Here is a 20,535-nt window from a genome sequence, read left to right as displayed (position 1 = left end):
ACCAGCCAGGATGGGACCTGCCCCATCTGTATATGGGCGCTTAGGTGATAAAAACAAATAGAGATCCAGTACATACACACTTTGAGGATTCCACCTGTTTGATTCAGGGTCTGATTTTAAGACCTTTAACCTGATGAGACATAAGCCAAAACAAAACCTAGTGCAATTCTGTTGGGCAAATATACAATTTATTATTCTCGCAGGACACTTACAAACAAACAGATTAAAAAGGCATGTAACCACCGACTGTGGTAGAATATTCCTTCAATACCGGGGTTTTACCGTCCACAGCAGGTCCCAGAATGAAATTAGGGATAGTGAGGGAGAGGGTGCCAGCTCCACTGTCCTCCACCGATACTGTGCTTCTGGTTATCTTCTCAGTATAAGGTTCCAATGTCACCAGCCTGATGCATTTCGGACTTTCCTAGTCCTTCGTCAGAGGCTTCGTGACAGACTGTGGCTATCCTCTATATATACCCCTTCCGCCATTAGATTCATTGATTTCAGGTGCCGCCGCCGTCTCCCTCACTCTCCCCAATCAGGGAGATCTCTGTTGAGCGTATTTACGCTTACCTCCGGGATTCGAATGCTGGAAATGAGTTGTGGAACGCACGATGCGCTCCACAGATGGCTTCCGGGATTCGGAAGCGTAAGTGAGTCGTGGAACGCACACTGCGTTCCACTGCGACGGGAACCTCCTCACTTCCGGGAATCGGCGCTTGAGATGAGTTTTGGAATACGTTTTGCGTTCCTCCTGATAATCTATACGCAGATCATCTTCTTAGTTCACAAAAGGTTATTTTTTGGTAACCTTGTTCAATGGGTCATTATATATCGTCCATTACGTCCTCATAAATAACAAGATTTTCCAAACATCAATGGGGTATAAAAAGAGATAAAAAATAGAATTAAAATATGATAGAAATGTGATAAAAAGTATGATAAAAATGCAGAATAAAAGATTTTACAAAAAACATTTCAGTTCGAAGTCACCATTTAAACCATATGGCACCAATGTGTTTAACTTATATATCCACCTCATTTCATTTTGGGATAATCTCTGGTCTATGTTCTTATTTCTCCAGTCTGGTGCTATGGTTTGTATTCCTAAAAATGATTTGAGGTGACATTCTTTAGAATTGTGTTTTACTTTAAAATGTGACGAGACGGTATGTGTGGCCACACATACCGTCTCGTCACATTTTAAAGTAAAACACAATTCTAAAGAATGTCACCTCAAATCATTTTTAGGAATACAAACCATAGCACCAGACTGGAGAAATATAAGTTAAACATATTGGTGCCATATGGTTTAAATGGTGACTTCGAACTGAAATGTTTTTTGTAAAAAAAATTATTCTGCATTTTTATCATACTTTTTATCACATTTCTATCATATTTTAATTCTATTTTTTATCTCTTTTTATACCCCATTGATGTTTGGAAAATCTTGTTATTTATGAGGACGTAATGGACCATATATAATGACCCATTGAACAAGGTTACCAAAAAATAACCTTTTGTGAACTAAGAAGATGATCTGCGTATAGATTATCAGGAGGAACGCAAAACGTATTCCAAAACTCATCTCAAGCGCCGATTCCCGGAAGTGAGGAGGTTCCCGTCGCAGTGGAACGCAGTGTGCGTTCCACGACTCACTTACGCTTCCGAATCCCGGAAGCCATCTGCTAGAGAAGAAAGAATGCATCAGTGGAGCGCATCGTGCGTTTCACAACTCATTTCCGGCATCCGAATCCCGGAAGTAAGCGTAAATACGCTCAACAGAGATCTCCCTGATTGGGGAGAGTGAGGGAGACGGCGGCGGCACCTGAAATCAATTAATCTAATGGCGGAAGGGGTATATATAGAGGATAGCCACAGTCTGTCACTAAGCCTCTGACGAAGGACTAGGAAAGTCCGAAATGCATCAGGCTGGTGACATTGGAACCTTATACTGAGAAGATAACCAGAAGCACAGTATCGGTGGAGGACAGTGGAGTCGGCACCCTCTCTTTCACTATCCCTAATTTCATTCTGGGACCTGCTGTGGACGGTAAAACCCCGGTATTGAAGGAATATTCTACCACAGTCGGTGGTTACATGCCTTTTTAATCTGTTTGTTTGTAAGTGTCCTGCGAGAATAATAAATTGTATATTTGCCCAACAGAATTGCACTAGGTTTTGTTTTGGCTTATGTCTCATCAGGTTAAAGGTCTTAAAATCAGACCCTGAATCAAACAGGTGGAATCCTCAACGTGTGTATGTACTGGATCTCTATTTGTTTTTATCACCTAAGCGCCCATATACACAAATCCCTTTTTGTAATTTACTGGAAGTCGCGGTCCATGCAACTCTTTTTATTTTTAAAAAGCTTACGTAAATTTACCCCAACATCTCTATATGTATTGTAGACCTGTAGGCAGCAGAATTATTGGGGATGCTTGATCACCAACTGAGTTGACTTCTATGGTGTTATGAAGATGAGTAGTCACACACCACAGCATGAGCAATACTTTCTATCACTTTGTATTTCCAGCCCCAAACCATTGCTAGGTTTTACTCAAGTTCAAAACCTGAAGCTTTCCATATTTTTTTTTCAAGACAGGTTCCTATACCAAATAGAGATACTACATACTGGTGTCAGATGTTTAAGATGCCAGTCCTGGACAAGAAACATCACATTATTAAGGTACTGTATGCAGTTTCTTTGCCAAAACAGGTAATGTGTATCATATGTTTAATGTCTGTGTAACAAACTTTCAGGGGTTAAGTCAGTGGTTCCCAAACTGTGTGCCGTGGCTCCCTGGGGTGCCTCGGGACACTTGCAGGTGTGCCACGAGTTGGTGGTTCAGGACCAATTCAAATTATTTATGATCAATTATAATTATATTTATGGACAAAAACAGTGCTGGTGGCTGCCAATCATAAAATATGTGTACAATCAGCAGCAAATCATGCCCTTTAACACATAACTGAACCTAAGAAGCACATATAAACACAATCTACTTCATTTTATACAATTTTTTTTGGGCCTAGGGGTGCTGTGGAAAAATTCTGGTGCTCTAGGGTGCCATGATTCTAAAAAGATTGGGAACCCCTGGGTTAAGTTATTGTGTGTTGTGTTCTAAAACCAAACACATGCAATCATGTTTAGGCCTAACATTTTCTAAGACAATGCTTTTACTAGTGAACTTGGCTAATAATAAATCTACATAGATATATAGGGCATTAACATAGATTTCCATAAACATCCCAGCATCTGATGTGTGTGACCTCTAGCATGTACTGTATATACATTCACATTTCAAAACTTACAAACTAAACCTGAAATAAAGACTCGGAGACTTACTGTAGGTTTGGCAGAAATTGTTAGCTGATTTATTTTAGCACTTTTAAGCTAGATTAATTTATTAATAATTAATTAATTGTGGCCCAGAAAGAACGGATAATTAACTAAGCTCCACCCACACAATCTGCATACGTAATCAAGCCTACCCTAACAAGTGGTATCCGCTCGACCTACTGCATTGACTACCCACCCATCAGGGTGGAGTCACTGTCCCCGAGCGGGTGATCCAGCGAAGGCCTAAGCCAATGAGAGGCGAGCGCACCAAAAAGCAAACATATACATAGCATCATCATTTGAATAAGAACTAATTCTATTAACCTGCCGTTCCTTACCGCCTATCAGCCAACGCAATTAAACACTCACATAAACATAATAACACAACGAGGGAGGGCGGGAAAACTTTCAGGAAAGAGAGGAAGACTCCTCCCTTTCCTGTACTGATATCCCAGCTAACACTGCCCTTCCATAAGTCCTTATTGGACCCCCGAGTCACATGCTTCCCTAGGTCACACATCAGCCTTGGATGTTTAACCCACTCCATGCCTATTGCAGACATTACATTAATCTTTACAGGATAGGCATGCCCAGTAGCGCTGTTTGGTCCTGTAGGAGAGGTGATGTGATCGCATTAAAGTTCACAGCAATTAGCTCCTATTGGAGCCCTGGTACTTATGTATGTTTCTTAATATAAATACATTATGGCATAAAGTTCTTATTTCTGTGATAAGTGGTAATAAAAAATTATATTTATTGGGTCTAAAACCTGATAACAAGCAGACTTTGTACCTCCAGGAATAACATAACATATGAACAGTATGTTTCTTTGTAGAGGGACAAATGGAAGTAATACAACATTTTATAGACTATGGGCCCAATTTAGACCTGTTTGAATGTCCGAGGATTTGCAGCGACCAGCGATCATTTAAGGCGAAATCCCACCTTCAGAATGAATGTGCTTGCTGTGCGAATGGATGTGTACGGGTGCACTCGTTCTTACCCATGTGAATATATCCAAAATCCATCAAATGATTTTTGGGCTGGGCTGAAGTCATCACAGGCGCCCGGTAGCCCAGGACTTACTCGGAGCTGCGATAAAAAACAGGCACATCCAGGCTGCTGCTGCTGATGTCACAGACACTCCCCAAACAGGCTTAGGCATGCCTGCATTTTCTTTATCACTTTTTTTTTCGGACACGCCTAGCGTTATTCTTGGCACTACCATGAAACGGACAGCTTTCACTCCCACACGCCAATGCATGTCAATTACCGAGCGTACAGCCATCAAAAAGAAAAAGTTGCAGGACTTGATCACAGCCGGTCATCGCGCCTGTACATTGTGGCCAATTTGCATGCGCAGTTCCTCAATAATCGGCCTCTGTGCAAATTTGCAGTCATGCAAACAAATCAGAATCGGGCCCTATAAGCGGTATACTGTTAGCAGCTGTAAAAGGTGCACTGGGGCTATCCAAAAACCCCAGAAAACTGGTGATAATAGCCCATTTTTTTCAGCCAACAAATTATTAAATCTAATTGGATACCTCTATATCTCCGGTGGGCTGCTTAAGGTAAATCTTCTCCATACAGTGACTTACTGCATGTGGATCCTAGGGAAACTCTATCTTGGTAAAATAATTCATTAGTATTACCAAAGTCTCTATAAATACTGTAGAAATGTCAAATAGACTACAATTAGGCAGTGTTAGTGACAGTGTGCAGAGTGGCAGCCTGGCCGTCGGCACCTAATAAAGGTCAGTGGATGACAGCAAACAATAAATTCTTTTATTCTACAGTATGTCCTTAACTGGCTGACTTATTCTGGGCAAATACCATCATAGGCATTCAGACAAGATAGGAATTATCATGTCAAATGTATGATTTGTTATTAAGCAATAATGTCATGATGTCATACAGCTACACATTCTTCTCTACTCTCTAATCTCACTTTCAGCATGTTTTATGTGATATATTTTTCTACAGTCATATCTAAATCCTGGGACATTATTGAAATGTCATGCCATAAGTAAAGCCAGCATCAGCCTGTTATTTTGCCAGTTTAGGCCATTAAATGTAGTAAACTAGCAAATCCATTCATAGTCATTTATAGCAATACAATCAATTGAAATTTCCTAGGTGCCATCTCTTAACCCCTTTGCTGCATAAACATTTGAAAGAGATGAATCCTGTCTTTCAAACAATACTGTATGCCCAGTTTCTGGTAATCTTCTGCTGATATTGGGCCTTTCTCAGCAATGGATGCAATTCTGATATTTCCTAAATGACTGATGTTTTGTCTAACATGCATGTGTCTTGGGTGTACTGTGCATGTGTCTGAGTTGCACTGTGTATGTGCCGCACATGCGATGGCTGTCATGGGGTGGATTTAGTTGCGAAGTGATTGACACACAGAGAACATTTGCATGAGGTTATGAGGTTACAACAAAAACACAGGCGTGCCATGACTAACTTGGAGGTTTGTTTCAGCCTTTGCAGCATCTTTGGCAGTATTAAAAATGGCACTAGCATACAATAGTTACGTGAGACATACTGAGAGACCACTGGATTTCTCAGATGTTTGATGGTGCCACCGATGTGTGACTTTGTACCCAGGTGGCAGATCTGAACCGCAGATTTGGGGCGTCTTTTGCATATTTTTGCAACGCAATTAGCGTCCACCTCTGCATCAAGCCATGTACTATTAACTAAAATGAGCATATGACTGGGGTTGACATTATGGGGGAAATTTACTAAAGGAAATTTGTAAAAAATAGGTGTATTTGTATTTAGAAATACACTTATTTTTTACATTTACTATCCCGAAAATACGGCAATTCGTAGTCGTATTGATGTGCTATCAATACGAATACGAATTGCTGTATTTTCGGGATAGTAAATGTCAAAAATAAGTGTATTTTTGGATACAAATACACCTATTTTCTACAAATTTCCTTTAGTAAATTTCCCCCTATGCGTCCTGTAGTACTGTTCTTGTTGACATAACACACCATGGGCCTAATTCAGAACTGATCGCTAGGCTATGTATATTCACTGCCTAGCTAGCAAGCAAACACTGCCCTGCCAAAAGGATTTTTATGTATCATGATGTTGCAAAATCACTATATATAAACTGCAAAATCCTCCTCACCTTTTTTGAGGTGAAGTACTGCCAGTTACCACTAGAGTCCACTCAACAGACATTACCCCTTAACAGAAAGTGAATCCAAAATTTTGGCTGACATTTACTAGGATGAGAGTTTTAGTAACTTTGCAAAATCGCCCATTATCACACTTTTTAAAATCACATTTTTTTGCTGCGAATTCGCATATTTAATGAGCTGCGTATTCCAGGCAAAAAAAAGTGCAATAATGGGCGATTTTTAGTCATGAAAATGTGCGATTTTTTTAGAAATGTGCGAATTTGAGGGAATGTGCGAAATTCTGTTAAAAATATATTGCGTGAGGTCCCCCCTCCTGAGCATAACCAGCCCCGGGCTCATTGAGCCGGACCTGGTTCCCAAAAAAAAGGGGTTCCCCGTATTTCTGAAACCAGCCTCCGGACACTTGGACCGTTCCTGGTTCCAAAAATACGAGGGACAAAAAAATATGGGGTAACCCGTATTTTGAAACCAGCACCGGGCACCAACAGCCCGCTGTGTCTTACCACAGCCAGGGGACACTTTTTACATAAGGTCCCCCGGTGAACCATGAGCATTGTAGCTGCTCAGCCATGGAAGGGGTACCTAGGGGAGTGCCCCCCCAATAAAGCCCCCCCCCCCAGGTTTCACCCATCCAGGCTGTAACTGGCATCACAGGGCTTTGGACCCCGGCCTGATAGAGTTACAACACTCATTCATAACATTGCTTTATACAAGTGAACTACAAGTGCCAGCATGCAGGGCATTAATGGGCCCGCTGGGACTTGTAGTCCACCTGTAAAAAGAATGTTAACATAAAAGACACACACACAGAAAGGTAGAACTTTATTACACACACAAACACACACCTCACTTTTACACCAATATACTCACCAGTAGTGCTGGCCTCCCTCCTCCAGAGCCAGCTCACCCCACACTAACAGCGGGGTGAGAGAAAAAATCAAGAGGTACTTAGATAGTTGGATGTCCCTGCCCATCTCCCTTTTAGGACGAATGGCGGCGATCAAAAGCGTACTGTTCCCCAAAATTTTTTATATAATGCAGATGCTACCCATAACACTCCAACCCAAAGATATAAAGACCCTTAATTCTCTTTTCTCCCGCTTCTTGTGGCAAGGGAAAAGACCCCGAATAGCCCTCGCCAAACTACGCCTACCCCGTAACAAAGGAGGACTGGGTTTTCCAGACCTGACACAATACTCCAACACCATATTTTTCAGATATATTGGTGACTGGCTGCTTGACAACAGTTCATATACAGATACCCATCTAGATTCCGCTCTCTTTGCCCCGTTCTCCCCAAATGGTCTGCTTCACACTAAATGGTCGGAACTCCCAACTTTTATTAAAGAACATCCTTTATTTACCGATACGTACAGAGCCTGGATAAATATCTCAAAGAAATTCCATTGTAATCCCTTATACTCCCCGTATATCTCGCTATGGGGCAATCCAGCCTTTCCTCCGTCACTAACTAATTCCACCTTCTCCCAATGGAAAATAAAGGGCCTGGCCTCTATTAATAAAGTGTTTGACCCCGGAGGGGAATTGCTTTCATTTGCTGATCTCCAATCGCGATACCAACTCCCCTCCCAAAATTTCTTCATGTACCTTCAAGTTAGGCACTATGTCCAATCACTCCCCAAACCTAATAACTCTGATAATTTGTCATGCCTTTTCCAATCTCTTCTCAAACTTACCCCCTCTGTCCCATACAGAATTAGCTCCCTGTATATACCATTAACTTCTTTAACAGCGTCTTCCAGTTGGTCTACAACCCTACAAAAATGGTCCACAGACACAAGTATTTCCGCACTGCCTGATCTCTTGTCCCAATATGACTCTACCCTTAAATATCTACACTCCTCCTATTTACAGGAAGTCCATATAAGAATGATCCATAGAGCATACATCTCTCCTGCCCAGAGGAAACACATGACAGATTTAGAGACAGGGGCATGTGTCAAATGCACATCATCACACGCAGATTTCTTCCACTGCATCTGGGGATGTGGGAAGATTCGGAAATTCTGGAACAAAGTGATACAATTTATTAATTCAATGCTCTCCCTGCACCTGACCCCTGACCCATTGGCGTGCATCTGTGGAAATTTTAAAAATTGGAATTTAGGCTCCGATGCACAAAATAAACAATATAAAATTCGACTATTAGCCACAATAATCACGGTAGCAAAAAAAATTATCCTTATTCATTGGACTACCCGGTCTGCCCCCTCACTTATAGAAGTTAAACAGAAATTGATCCAAATTTTATACTGTGACAGACGTTCTACGATTCCTGATATAGAAACAGGTGTAGAGAAATTCTATAAAAAATGGGAGTACTTTATTAATACTCTAGATACCCAATCTCAAGATCATATTATGAGGCTGTTTGAAAATACCTCCTGGAGTTTGCTACGTCGGATTGCGACTGGTAATTGAAATTCCTGATTAAGTATGATATTTACTATTCGTATTTTATTACAACATCACCAGATCTTCTGACTTTGATTTCTCATTCCATACTCCCCTACACAGTCTTCCTAATGTCTACCCCCCCCCCCCCCCCCCTGTATGTCTAAATTCCCCCTCACACAACTCTTTTGTTTTCAAGAGTAGGATTATCTTATTCTAATTTATTTTTATTCTTTCTTAGACCAGATATAAGTATATTTTTTTTGTTTTTTTTTTGTTTTTTTTTTTAGGATCTCCATTATATTATTTTTATTGATTTAAAGGGATGTTATTTGTGTGTGACGCTGTCATATAGGACTGTTGTATACATTGTCTCTGTACCATGATCCTGCTATGTCACGCTTATAACTTATCGGTCACATGTTTGACAATTGTTTCTTTACTTTGTATTGAAAAAACCCAATTAAATATATTTAAAAAAAAAACAGCGGGGTGAGGTGGCTTTCTCTGGCGCTGCTATCAGCTTCTATAGCGCTGTCCCAGTGCTACAGAGGCTGCTAGCGTCCTTGGCTGATGCGTCTCCATGGAGACGCATAGCTCAGCCAATCAGGGCTGAGCTATGCGTCTCCATGGAGACACATCAGCCAACCACGCTAGCAGCTTCTGTAGTGCTGGGACAGCGCTAATGAAGCTGTTAGCAGCGCTGGAGAAAGCCGCCTCACCCCGCTGTCAGTGCGGGGTGAGTTGGCTCTGGAAGAGGGAGGCCAGTGCTGGACCTCATTCGCATCTCATTAAATATGCGATTTGTTTACTTTTCAATGGGAAAACATCTGGATGCGAGTTCCGGCGTTACTAAAAATTGTACTTTCAGAATGCTGCAAAAACCATGGTTTATCGCATCTTATTAAATATGTGAATTCATGAAAAAGTCAGATTTCGAAATTTTTTTGTCTAAAAATTGCACAAATCACAATTTTGCATCTCATTAAATATAATAAAAAATATATTTTTCCTGAAATTAGTAACCAACTTTTGGCCTAGGGGTGCCGTGAAAAATACTCTGATACTTTAGGGCGCCATGATTCAAAAAGTTGGGAACCACTGCTCTACCCTTTATCACTCTCCAAGGCTTAGTACATTTTGGCCCTTATTCTGGTTGACTCTCAAGGTGGCAAAATTCGCAGCCTTGCGAGTCAACCAGTCTCTGCCCGCACAGCCACCCGCCCTCCGCTCACACAGCAAAATTACCCGCAGGCATGCAAATGGATGAATTGCATAATCCTCCATTCGCAGCGGGAACGCCCATGAAAAACTGGGCGCTCCCATGGGCGAATCCCTGGCCCGCAACCACACTGTTGTGTGCGAGTGCCCAGCGAATAATCTATTTGCCATGGCCGCTCGCACACAGCAGCTGCGCATGCACATAACTGACTATGCGCAGTCGCAAAACATTGCTCCCCAGGGGAGCAAATCAATCAGAATAAGGCCCCTGGTCCTTACTGACAGATTGCAATGGTTTACAATGAGTGAAAAGGTGGAGCCAGCTGTGAGATATATCCTTAAGGCCCAATAGTAGTGCCCTATTTTATTTCATGAACCACCATAGTTTCGTGATTTACATTATGTTCCATTTTAGTGCTGCCATTACACATTATGCCACACAGTATCCCAAATATGCAGTATGATCTACAGTGTATGTGGTTCAAATTATGCCACGTTACAGTTGCCCCTGTTCATACTGTGTCGCATTAGAGTTACCTACAGTTCATATTAGGCCATATTATGGCTTCTGTTCATATTATATCAATTAATAGTGCCTACATTTCATTTTGTGCCACATTAAAGTGCCCCAGTTCTTACTAGTAAAACTATAGTGCCATCCACATGTAGATCAGATTAAACCCATTACACTGCCCTCTAGTTCATATTGTGCCACATTACAATGCCCCCATATTATAATATCCACTACCCATGCCAAGTTATGTGCTGCAATTACCAATTCACCCCATGTAGTCTAGTGATCTGTACATAATGAATAATGTATTTAAACTACAAATATGTAAAAATGTGTTAAGTAAAATTCAATTATAACGGTAATATTAGTATATACACAATATTACTGTAGTGCGACAATTAATTATCGGTTTGACAAGAACTCAAAATGTGTATATTTCTACCTTTGTTGGGGTATTCAGGCATTCTTTTCTGTCTTAATGCTGTTAATAAGGACACAAAAAAGTTTTACTTACATTTATAAGAATATTATCATACTTTGATAAGTATTATAACACTGTAAAATGTAAACGTAATATTAGAAAAGTAGCTGGATACATTATTTAGCAAAGTATGTAGTTAGCTATTTTATTTTAAATACCAGACATTGCAATTTGTGCACAAATCTTCCATGTCTAATTGCAGGAAATTCATGAAAATTGCAGGTCTAATCGTGGGTATGTGTCCAAGAGGTGGGACAAACATGTTCTTTATGACATTGTGATAACTAATGTTACAATGTTTCACACTACGGGTATATTTACTAAAGGTTCTAAAAAAAGAGGTGATGTTGCCCATATCAACCAATCATATTATGTCTACCATTTTGTAGGATGCAATACTTTAGATAAATGATAGACATAATCTGTCTGGTTGCTATGGGCAACATCTCAATTTTTCATATTTAAAACCTTTTTTGGAAATGTACCCATCAGTCTCTCGCTGTTATGTATAATGTATTAAAACTGAAAAAATACAATAAAAGAACAATATATCAATACATTTAAAACATAAACACTCATACTTACTTACTGTAACAAGTATAGTTCTGACTTGACTAAAATAAGCCTGAAGCTCATCCTGTCCATAGTCATTATAACTTGTTTCCTAGGAACTCTGAGACCATGTGTTAACCGGAATGGTAGTAATGACTCAGGACAGGATGGGCCTGAGGCCTATTTAGTTGCAGTTTAGCCAAGTTAGAACTACTGTTATCTTGGATCAGTGTGTGTGTGTGTGTGTGTGTGTGTGTTTGGTTAAAATTAGGGATGCCAATCCCAGGGCAATTTTCCCGCCGATCCCGAGATTGGACACTCTAGTTAAAATTCTGTGTCCTAGCAAAAGTGTTTCTAAATTTTCAGGTATTCAGTTTGTTCTCTAGCAGGTCAATTTAGGCAATGGTTTAATGGTCATGTTCTCTTACAGACTGCTGTGGATTGTACAATATTAACATTATGCTGTCCTGATTTGTTTTGATGCCCCTGCAAACTTGCTGACTAATCTTCATGGTAGACTCAATTAGACATAGGCTTACCGTGTGGCTTTAGCTTCCAGTTTAAGTGAATGGATCTATTTAATTTCTCATCACGCCTAAAGGCCCCCATATACTAGTAAGATTTGGGCCAATTTCACCTGATCCCGACGGTCCCGTGCACATCGGGTCGGGCCATACAGATTGAACTCGCTGCACTTACAATGTATCGGATCGGACCCATCAGCGGCACATCGTTTGTGCTATTTCAGGCTGGCGGCTCTCTGGTGTTATGCGGAGGGTGATGGTAGGCGCCGCATGCCATGGGGTAGCCAGGGTGGGGGATCAGTGGTTGCCGCGGTCTGGGCGCTCCGTGTGTCTCCTCCTCGGTCCGGCCTGACTAGGCGGGTTTTCGGCAGTAAGCCGTCTGCCCTTGTTGTCAGTAGCCGCGGTTGGGGACGTGGAGCATCTGACTGAGGTCGTGGGCGGTTGCTTGGATGCTTCCTCCCGTCCCAGTTCCTTGCCGCCGGACCTGGGTTACTCACCTCCTCCCGTTCCCAGCGTCAGTCCTCCCTTCTCCACTTCACAGGTGGGTCTGGTCTCTTCTCTCGGCCACGTCTCTCGGGTGCTGCCGTCTCCGGTTGGTTGCTTGAGTCCAGCACACTGACACCGCTTCTCAGGATGGTCTGTACTCTGTCAGTAAAATGTATGAAATTGGTGAAAACAGGAATGGGACAGATTGTGGAATGCTGAGCTGGAATGGCTCCCTGCTGCAGTCATCTCTGCCACTGTGTAGTTTGTAGTGTGCATCCCTGTCCATCCCCATCCATGTATTGGGGTTGATAACACCTACTGTATGTCTTAGGGACCGACTTCCAGTGACAGCTGTCAGAGACACCACAGATGGGGACAAGCACTACAAGACATTCCGGTTTGAACCAATCCCCAAAATGGTTGTGCCCAGGGGCGGATCCAGGAGAAAATTACTGGGGGGGGGGCACCATGATAGGAGAGGGGGAGGGGGGTGTAAGTGGTACCAGTGTACTGTACTGTACTGTACTGTACAGAGTAGCAGAGAGATGGGGACGTAAATGGGATTAAAAATAGGCCCTGATGTTTAAAAAACACAGGTCCACCTTGGCGACAAAAGTGAAGGATGTAGTTGTGCGTGCGCCAAAGGCACGCTCCGGAAAAGGGGTGTGGCCACTAAAATGGGGCGTATCCTTGAGTGTAGTGTACCACACCATATACAAAATTTTACACATTATGCAACTAAATACTAGACCATAATACTTGCCCCTTAGTCTAAGGGGCAAGTATAATGGGGTCTAGCATTTAGTTGCATAATGTGTAAAATTTTGTATATGGTGTGGCCTTAGACATGATGCCAAATTTCACATAATGCCATACGGATTGAGCCAAAATTCACATAATGCCACACAGATTAAGCCAAAATTCACAATATGCTTCATAAACAGGGACATTGCGCACAAAAGCCGCGCATTAAAAATTTACAGCCACACACCATTATGTCCATTACGTCCATTACGTATTATGACAAACACCATAATGCCTATTAAAAATCATGCAACATAAGTGCTGCTTACCTACATGCTCATTGCAAAGGGTTCCATGCTCATTGCCAGGGGTTCCATGCTCGTTGCCATGTGGGATTACATGCTCATTGCCAAAGAGGAATACATGCTTGCGGTAACTGGGGGACACCCGCCGCCAGGCAGAAGTGAAAGACATTGATAGCCAGGCAGAGAGCATGAGGCTGCCCTGCTGTATTCAGAGTACTGCAGGTCCCGGCTATTTGAAATAATACCCCTTTCACACCAGAAAATGGCACTGCATGACAGTTTATGGTGTGCACTGCCCCTGTTCATAGCCGGATGTGCTCTGCAATATAAGAGACATGAAAGCATATTATGTAAATCAATAGAAGAATTATTATAGAGCAAAGCTGCAGCTCCTTTGATTTGTACACAAAGTAGTACATGTATACAGAGCAAGCTTAGTTCACTTTGGCACATGGCTTTGAGTTGGCGGTGAACCAGTTTCCTCTGTGGGAATTCTGATGTTCTCAATATGGACACAGTGCATATTGGCACAGCTGTGCACATTGAGATCAGTTGTGGGCATGAAAAGTACAATGAAAGCATAATCAGAAACACACACCAAATTCCTAAACAGCATCCATTATGTTTTCTTTTGTTAATACTGCAGTTAACATAAAATGGACAGTAGATTACTTAATGTGGAGGTGAGCAATTGCCATAGATGTGCTAGACATGATTCTGCTTTTAATTCCCTGTGCGCTAAAGAGGTGCAGCCTCCATTGTTACTGCCAAGCTATATATGCCCTGTTATTACCATGCCTGGCAGTAGTTTGCTGCTGAAAAGCTACAATATAGTTGAGACATTTTTAGTAAGTGCAAACTTTTATTGTTGCAACCTTCAGTGTTGGATGCCATGGTTCTATTCTGGCTTTCAAAGTGTTTGGCCACTGCCACTGGAAACTGCACCAACTTCATACATCCCAATATTATGCAGCTTAGAAGAGACACCCCTCGCACCCCGAAGGGACGTAGGAATGTCCCAAAAAAGCGGGACATTACCACGAAAAGTGGGACAGTTGGGAGGTATGCCTCGCTATGCTCGCTACGCTTCGGGCTCAGTGGCTCACTGCGCTCGCCACACTATATAACATCGACTCCATGGCGACATGGATAGTGGGGGTATGAGCGTACTAACTATAGTACCATTGAATTTGAAATAAAAAGCACTCACAACAATGCACCACATTAAAAATTAAATGCAGATTTGCATAGAGTCTTAAGGGTATATTTACTAAGGTGTGGGTATTTAGGAGTGGAGATTCTGCACTTAGCAACCAATCATATTCTACTAATCCTTTATCTGTCACCTTCTAGAAGATAACAGATAGAATCTGATTGATTCCTATGAGCAACATCTCCATTTTTAAAAACTCACACTTTAGTAAATATACCCCATATTTGGTACAATGATTTATATTGGTACCAGTATTTAACTGTACTTTACTTATTACATGTATAAAATATGGTAAACACAGAATCTTACAGTCAGGGTTATGCAATTTTTGTGTGGTACAGTAATTCTGCCTATCAAAAAATCAAATATGTCTATTTATTTGCAGTTTATTTATTTGCAGTTTCTTAAGGGCCTCTTACACTTGTGAGATTTTGTAAGATTTCATCCAATTTGAGTCAATTTATCTGACAAGATCTGACGTGCCGTCTGACAAAATCTTATGTGCCTGATGTGTAGGACACAATCCACAATCCTGTGCCATTGGGTATAACCAAGAGATTGGATAAGATTGAACCTCCTGCACATAGGATAAATCTCGAGTCAATCAGGTTCAATTTGTTGAGACAATAAGTTGACAAGTGTAAGGGGGCCTTTATATAGCGCAGCAGATTCCGTTGCGCTTTACAATAGTAGACAGTGATAAAACAAACTGGGTAACAGACAGACTTGGAGGTTAGAGGGCCCTGCTGCAAGCTTACAATCTATAGTGGGGATACTTGTACTTAATGCAAGTGGTGGCCATGGAAATTTCTAAGACCTCACTTCCATACTTCCAATTGAGGCGTGCTTCCCTAATTTGCTGCCCCCTCTTCCTTGTACTGGTTTTTGGGAGCATCCCTGCCATTCCATACTGTTAGGCAAGTATGCCTCACAGGGTTGGAAAATGGTTATTAGTGGCAGTATGGGGGGGTGCAGTGGGTTAAAGTTTTGGCTAGGGTGCTATGAAGCCATACACCGACCCTGATCTCATTAACATATATAACTGTTAACTGAAGGGGTCAGTACTGAGTCTATGTTTCTTGGGAGATAAGGAATAGTACATAGACCTTAAAGTGGAGAAAAATAAAGTACTAACCAATCATCTCCTGTCATTTTTCAAATCCAGCCTAGGATTAGGAGCTGACTGGCATTGCCTAGTACGTTATTTATAATAATAATAATAATAATAATAATAATAATAATAATAATGATATTTATATAGTGCTTTTCTCCCAATAGGACTCAAAGTGCTGTACCATTGTCTTTACAGCTCGAAATACAAAACAAGCTTGACAGTGGATGTCAGTGAAATGCTTGAGTAAATAAGTACGTCTTTAGTCTATTTTTAAAGGATTCTACAGTTGGGGCTTCTCGCACTGTGCAAGGAAGAGAGTTCCGTAGAGTTGGAGCAACAAAGTTGAAAGCTCGACCCCCAGATGAATTCAGGGAAATTCTGGGTACTGTTAGTAGTCCTTCTTCAGTGAATCGTAGTAATCGAGTAGGACAGTAAGGAATCAGAAGCTGCTGCAGGTACCTTGGGCTCTGGTCATGTAGGGCCTTGAAAGTGAGTAAGCCAATCTTGAAAAAAATTCGCCATTTTACAGGTAGCCTTCACTGGCTACCTGTAAAATGGCAAAACGTTTTCAAGATTGGCGTAGAGAATGGGAGTTATATGGCTGGAGAGGGGCTGGTTAGTTAATAGTCTGGCGGCTGCATTTTGTACCAGCTGCAAGGGGTGCAATTCTTTTTCTGGAAGACCCAGGTAGAGAGCATCGCAGTAGTCTAGTCGTGATGATATAAATGCATGTATGACTTTAGGCAGGTCTTCTGAGGGAATTAAGTGCTTGATTCTGGCTATGTTTCTCTTAGATGAAAGAATGAGGATTTGATTGTGGCTGACCCCTGATGTTTACGTGTCAGGCCATTATCCAGGACAACACCAAGATTCCGCACATGATCAGAGGTTTTTTTTAGTGCTGTGCCCCCCAGCTTAAGACCTGTCAGTTGGCTCTAAAGCGTAGTAAATAGATCCCTTATTTACATAGAGATATTATTATTATTATTATTATTATTATTATTATTATTATTATTACTACAACATTATTTATAAAGCCACCAAAAAATGTGCACAAATGACAGGAAGCTAGTTAAAAATAATATGACCATACCATTTATAACTTATGTACTATACATTGGAAAACGTAATGAATGGCGTAATACACCATCCCGCAAATTTTGGATTTTTACAATATGTCTTGTTCATAAAAAAGCTTTAATTGTTGGTGATAGCTAAAATATTAGCAAGTAAATGCAAGTGATTTTTTTTAATTATTCCTTTTTATTGAGACAGTCATTTGAATAGTAGATAATAAATTATAAACATTTCTCAATGTACAGGAAATACAATCAATAAAAAGGAACAGTGTCCATCAAAATTTAGAACATGTTCTTCATATTGTCAAATGTGTATCAAACATATTCACAGCGTAGAAGTAATAAGGGTGAATGATATAACTTGTAAATGGGAAAAAATAAAAAATAAATAAGGGGGGGGGGGGCGAAAGGAAAAATAAGGTTAGAAGAGATAGAAAGGGTTTGCCTGGGGAGATGAAGAAAACATTTTAAAAAAAGAAAAGTATAAGATAAAATAGAGAGGAAATTTAAGGATTCACCATTGGAGAGGTCTCAATGAGGATCTAGAATATAAAATTCTCAATATGGTCACAGGAATTTCTGTTACATAGAGATTCGGTAAAGACAAACAATGGATCCCAAACTTGAATACATTTTAAAGATTTGTTCTGAAGAAAGGCTGTTATCTTCTCCATGGAAGCTACAAACCATGTCTTATTTATAACTGCCTGAGGGAGGTCTAGATTTTTCCAGTGTGAGGCAAAAAGGCACCGGGCGGCATTGAATATCTGGGATGGTAATTTATCATAAAGTGGGTTCAGGGAAGCTATGGGGTGTCCTAAAAGAAAGGACCGCAGTTCCCTAAGAATGTTAGTAAGTAACACTTTACTTAATAAATTTGCTACCTCTTCCCAAAAAACTACAATTTTAGGGCATGTCCACCATATGTGCATAAAAGTACCCTACTCTCCACAGGCTCTCCAGCATAGGAGAGAAGCAGAGCTATACAGTATATTATATTTAGTCTAACAGGTACCAAATACCAGCGATAATAAAGTTTATAGGCGTTCTCTTTAACCAGAGTAGAGATTGAAGTTTTAGATAATCTTTCACGAATTAGGGACCAAGAATCTTCCTCTGAAGGGGCTCCCAAATCCATCTCCCATTGTCGCTCAATGCCAAAGTAATTTTAAGACTGGTATGGATAAATTTACTAAAGCTTCTAAAAATTAAATGAGGTGATGTTGCCCATAGAAAAAAAAATCTGTGTATCATCTCTCTATTGCATCCTATAAAATGATCTCTCTATTGCATCCTATAAAATGAAATACAGAATCTGATTGGTTGCTATGGGCAAAATCTCCGCTTTTCACTTTAAGAAGCTGTAATAAATTTACCCTTGTATGTGTAACATTAATTAAGCTCCAAGAGCAGCATTTTAGAGAAAAAAGACAGCCAGGCACTAGGCGGGATTTTAGTCCACTACTGGGTACGACTTTTGTCTAATAATAGTCAAGAGATTATTACTAGATACAAAGGGTGAAATTTAACAGGATGAGAAATTCAGAAAGTTAGAGATTTGGTAAGAAAACTGATTTTGCCATGTAAATGATTGCCGCTTTAAAAAAACCTGGAGATTTCTTAGCAAATCTCTAACTTTCTGAATCTTTCTCACTTTCTGCGGGAAATCCTATTACATTTCCCCCAGTATTTTTGTTCAATACTAGACAGGTACTTGTGTATTATAGCGGCGCCCCCGATGTGCATCGCGCAATGTTTTCATCGCATCGCATGGCATGCACCCTATGGCATGCGATGCAATGCAACGCGATTTTTGCCCCCTATGCGATGAAACATTGTATAAGCACCATAAAGGGTGCTTTTAAGCACCCTAATGGGTGCTTACAATGTTAAATGCACCCCCACGCCACCCCCCCACTATAAACGCGAACCCGAAGCGTGGCGAGCGCAGCGAGCCCGCGAGGGGACGTGGATACCTTCACAGGTATAAGAGTCACCTTGCGGGCTTCACAGGTATCCGCGTCACAGGTATCGCCACGCTTCGGGCTCGTTGGCTCGCTGCGCTCGTCACACTTTCTATTCTCAACTCCACACCGACGTGGATAGTGGGGGTATGAAAAGGTCGGAGGACGCGTACCGCCGCCCCTCGCAGGCTCGCTGCGCTCGCCACGCTTCGGGTTCACGTTTATAGTGTGGGGGGTGGCGTGGGGGTGCATTTCACATTGTAAGCACCCATTAGGGTGCTTATACAATGTTTAATCGCATCGCATCGCATTGTATGCCTTATGGTACACAAGTACCCTAGACAATACTTTGAAGTGAGATTTTTTATTTGGTGACAATCCAATGATGGCCCACAATCCTACAAAAGGCCAGGAAAGACAACTGCATCCAAGCATTTCTGCAAAGCATTATGGGGGTCTGCACTTTCAAATGACCTTTATTGGGTTCACTTTTCTGCAATACATCCTGCAAATCCCGCTTAGCTAGCAAGCCTCATACTACTGCCAGTTGTTAGTATGTAAAAAATCCCTGGGACCTTGCCCTGGGTGTGCATCATATTTAAGCTTATGAAAAAATTCCTATCCTCTATAAGATGTAGAAGATAATGTCAGATGCAGATAATATATAGACGTGTTAGAAAAGCTTTCTATGTAATTATAGAGCCTTCTTCACAGAAACATCAAAGGGGAAATATATTTCAGAAAGTGAAAGATTCAGGGCCGGCGCCACCACTAGGCAAATCTAGGCATTTGCCTAGGGCGCCAGCCACTGGAGGGCGGCACTTTGCCCCTCGCCTCTCGCATGGAGGCTGCAGGGGTGTCTGTGCCGGGTACCTGCAGCACTGTGTGATCTGGCGGCGGGGTCCCTGCAGATTCAGCCAATCAGCGTGCGGCGAGTTTTCAAACCCATCAGCGCTTCCCGCGTAGCCGCCTGGCTGCCGGATAGCGCGCATCACTGCAGGGACCCCGCCGCCAGATCACACAGCGCCGCAGGTACCCCCCCCCCCCCCGTAGGCACCAGCCCTGGAGAGATTTGGTAAGAAATCTCCAGTTTTTTAAAGCGGCAATCATTTACACTGCAAAACCTGTTTGATTTTGAAGTGAAAATGATTGCCGCTTTAAAAAAACCTGGAGATTTCTTACCAATGCTCTCACTGTCTGAATATCTCATCCAATTAAATTTCCCCCTTGATGTTTCTGTAGAGCAAATCCTGCACTTTTCTGCAGGATGTAATGCAGAAAAGTGAACTCAATAAAGTACTGTAGTGCACAGGGGCTTACATCATCCCAGTTATCTGAAGGTAAGTTAGAGTATGGTGTCCCTCCTTGTAAAATTTTTATAGATAGCGCTCTCAATCCTGGGCCCAGGATTGCAATCAT

The 20,535-nt window shown here is 41.5% G+C and overlaps 1 protein-coding gene across 1 annotated transcript in view; it reads left to right on the top strand.

The window, feature by feature from the left end:
* The window catches only part of MOXD1 (monooxygenase DBH like 1), a 100,487-nt gene that overhangs the window by 46,778 nt on the left and 33,174 nt on the right, over positions 1-20,535 (top strand). Inside the window, exon 4 of the mRNA XM_083174685.1 lies at positions 2,606-2,689. Within this exon, the coding sequence (XP_083030811.1) occupies positions 2,606-2,689 (84 nt within the window). The remainder of the gene's footprint in view (positions 1-2,605; positions 2,690-20,535) is intronic.

This window comes from Crinia signifera, chromosome 3 (genome assembly GCF_055691185.1).
Source record: "Crinia signifera chromosome 3, ASM5569118v1, whole genome shotgun sequence".
Classification (NCBI taxonomy): domain Eukaryota; kingdom Metazoa; phylum Chordata; class Amphibia; order Anura; family Myobatrachidae; genus Crinia; species Crinia signifera.
This window is presented reverse-complemented; position numbering and strand designations above follow the sequence as displayed.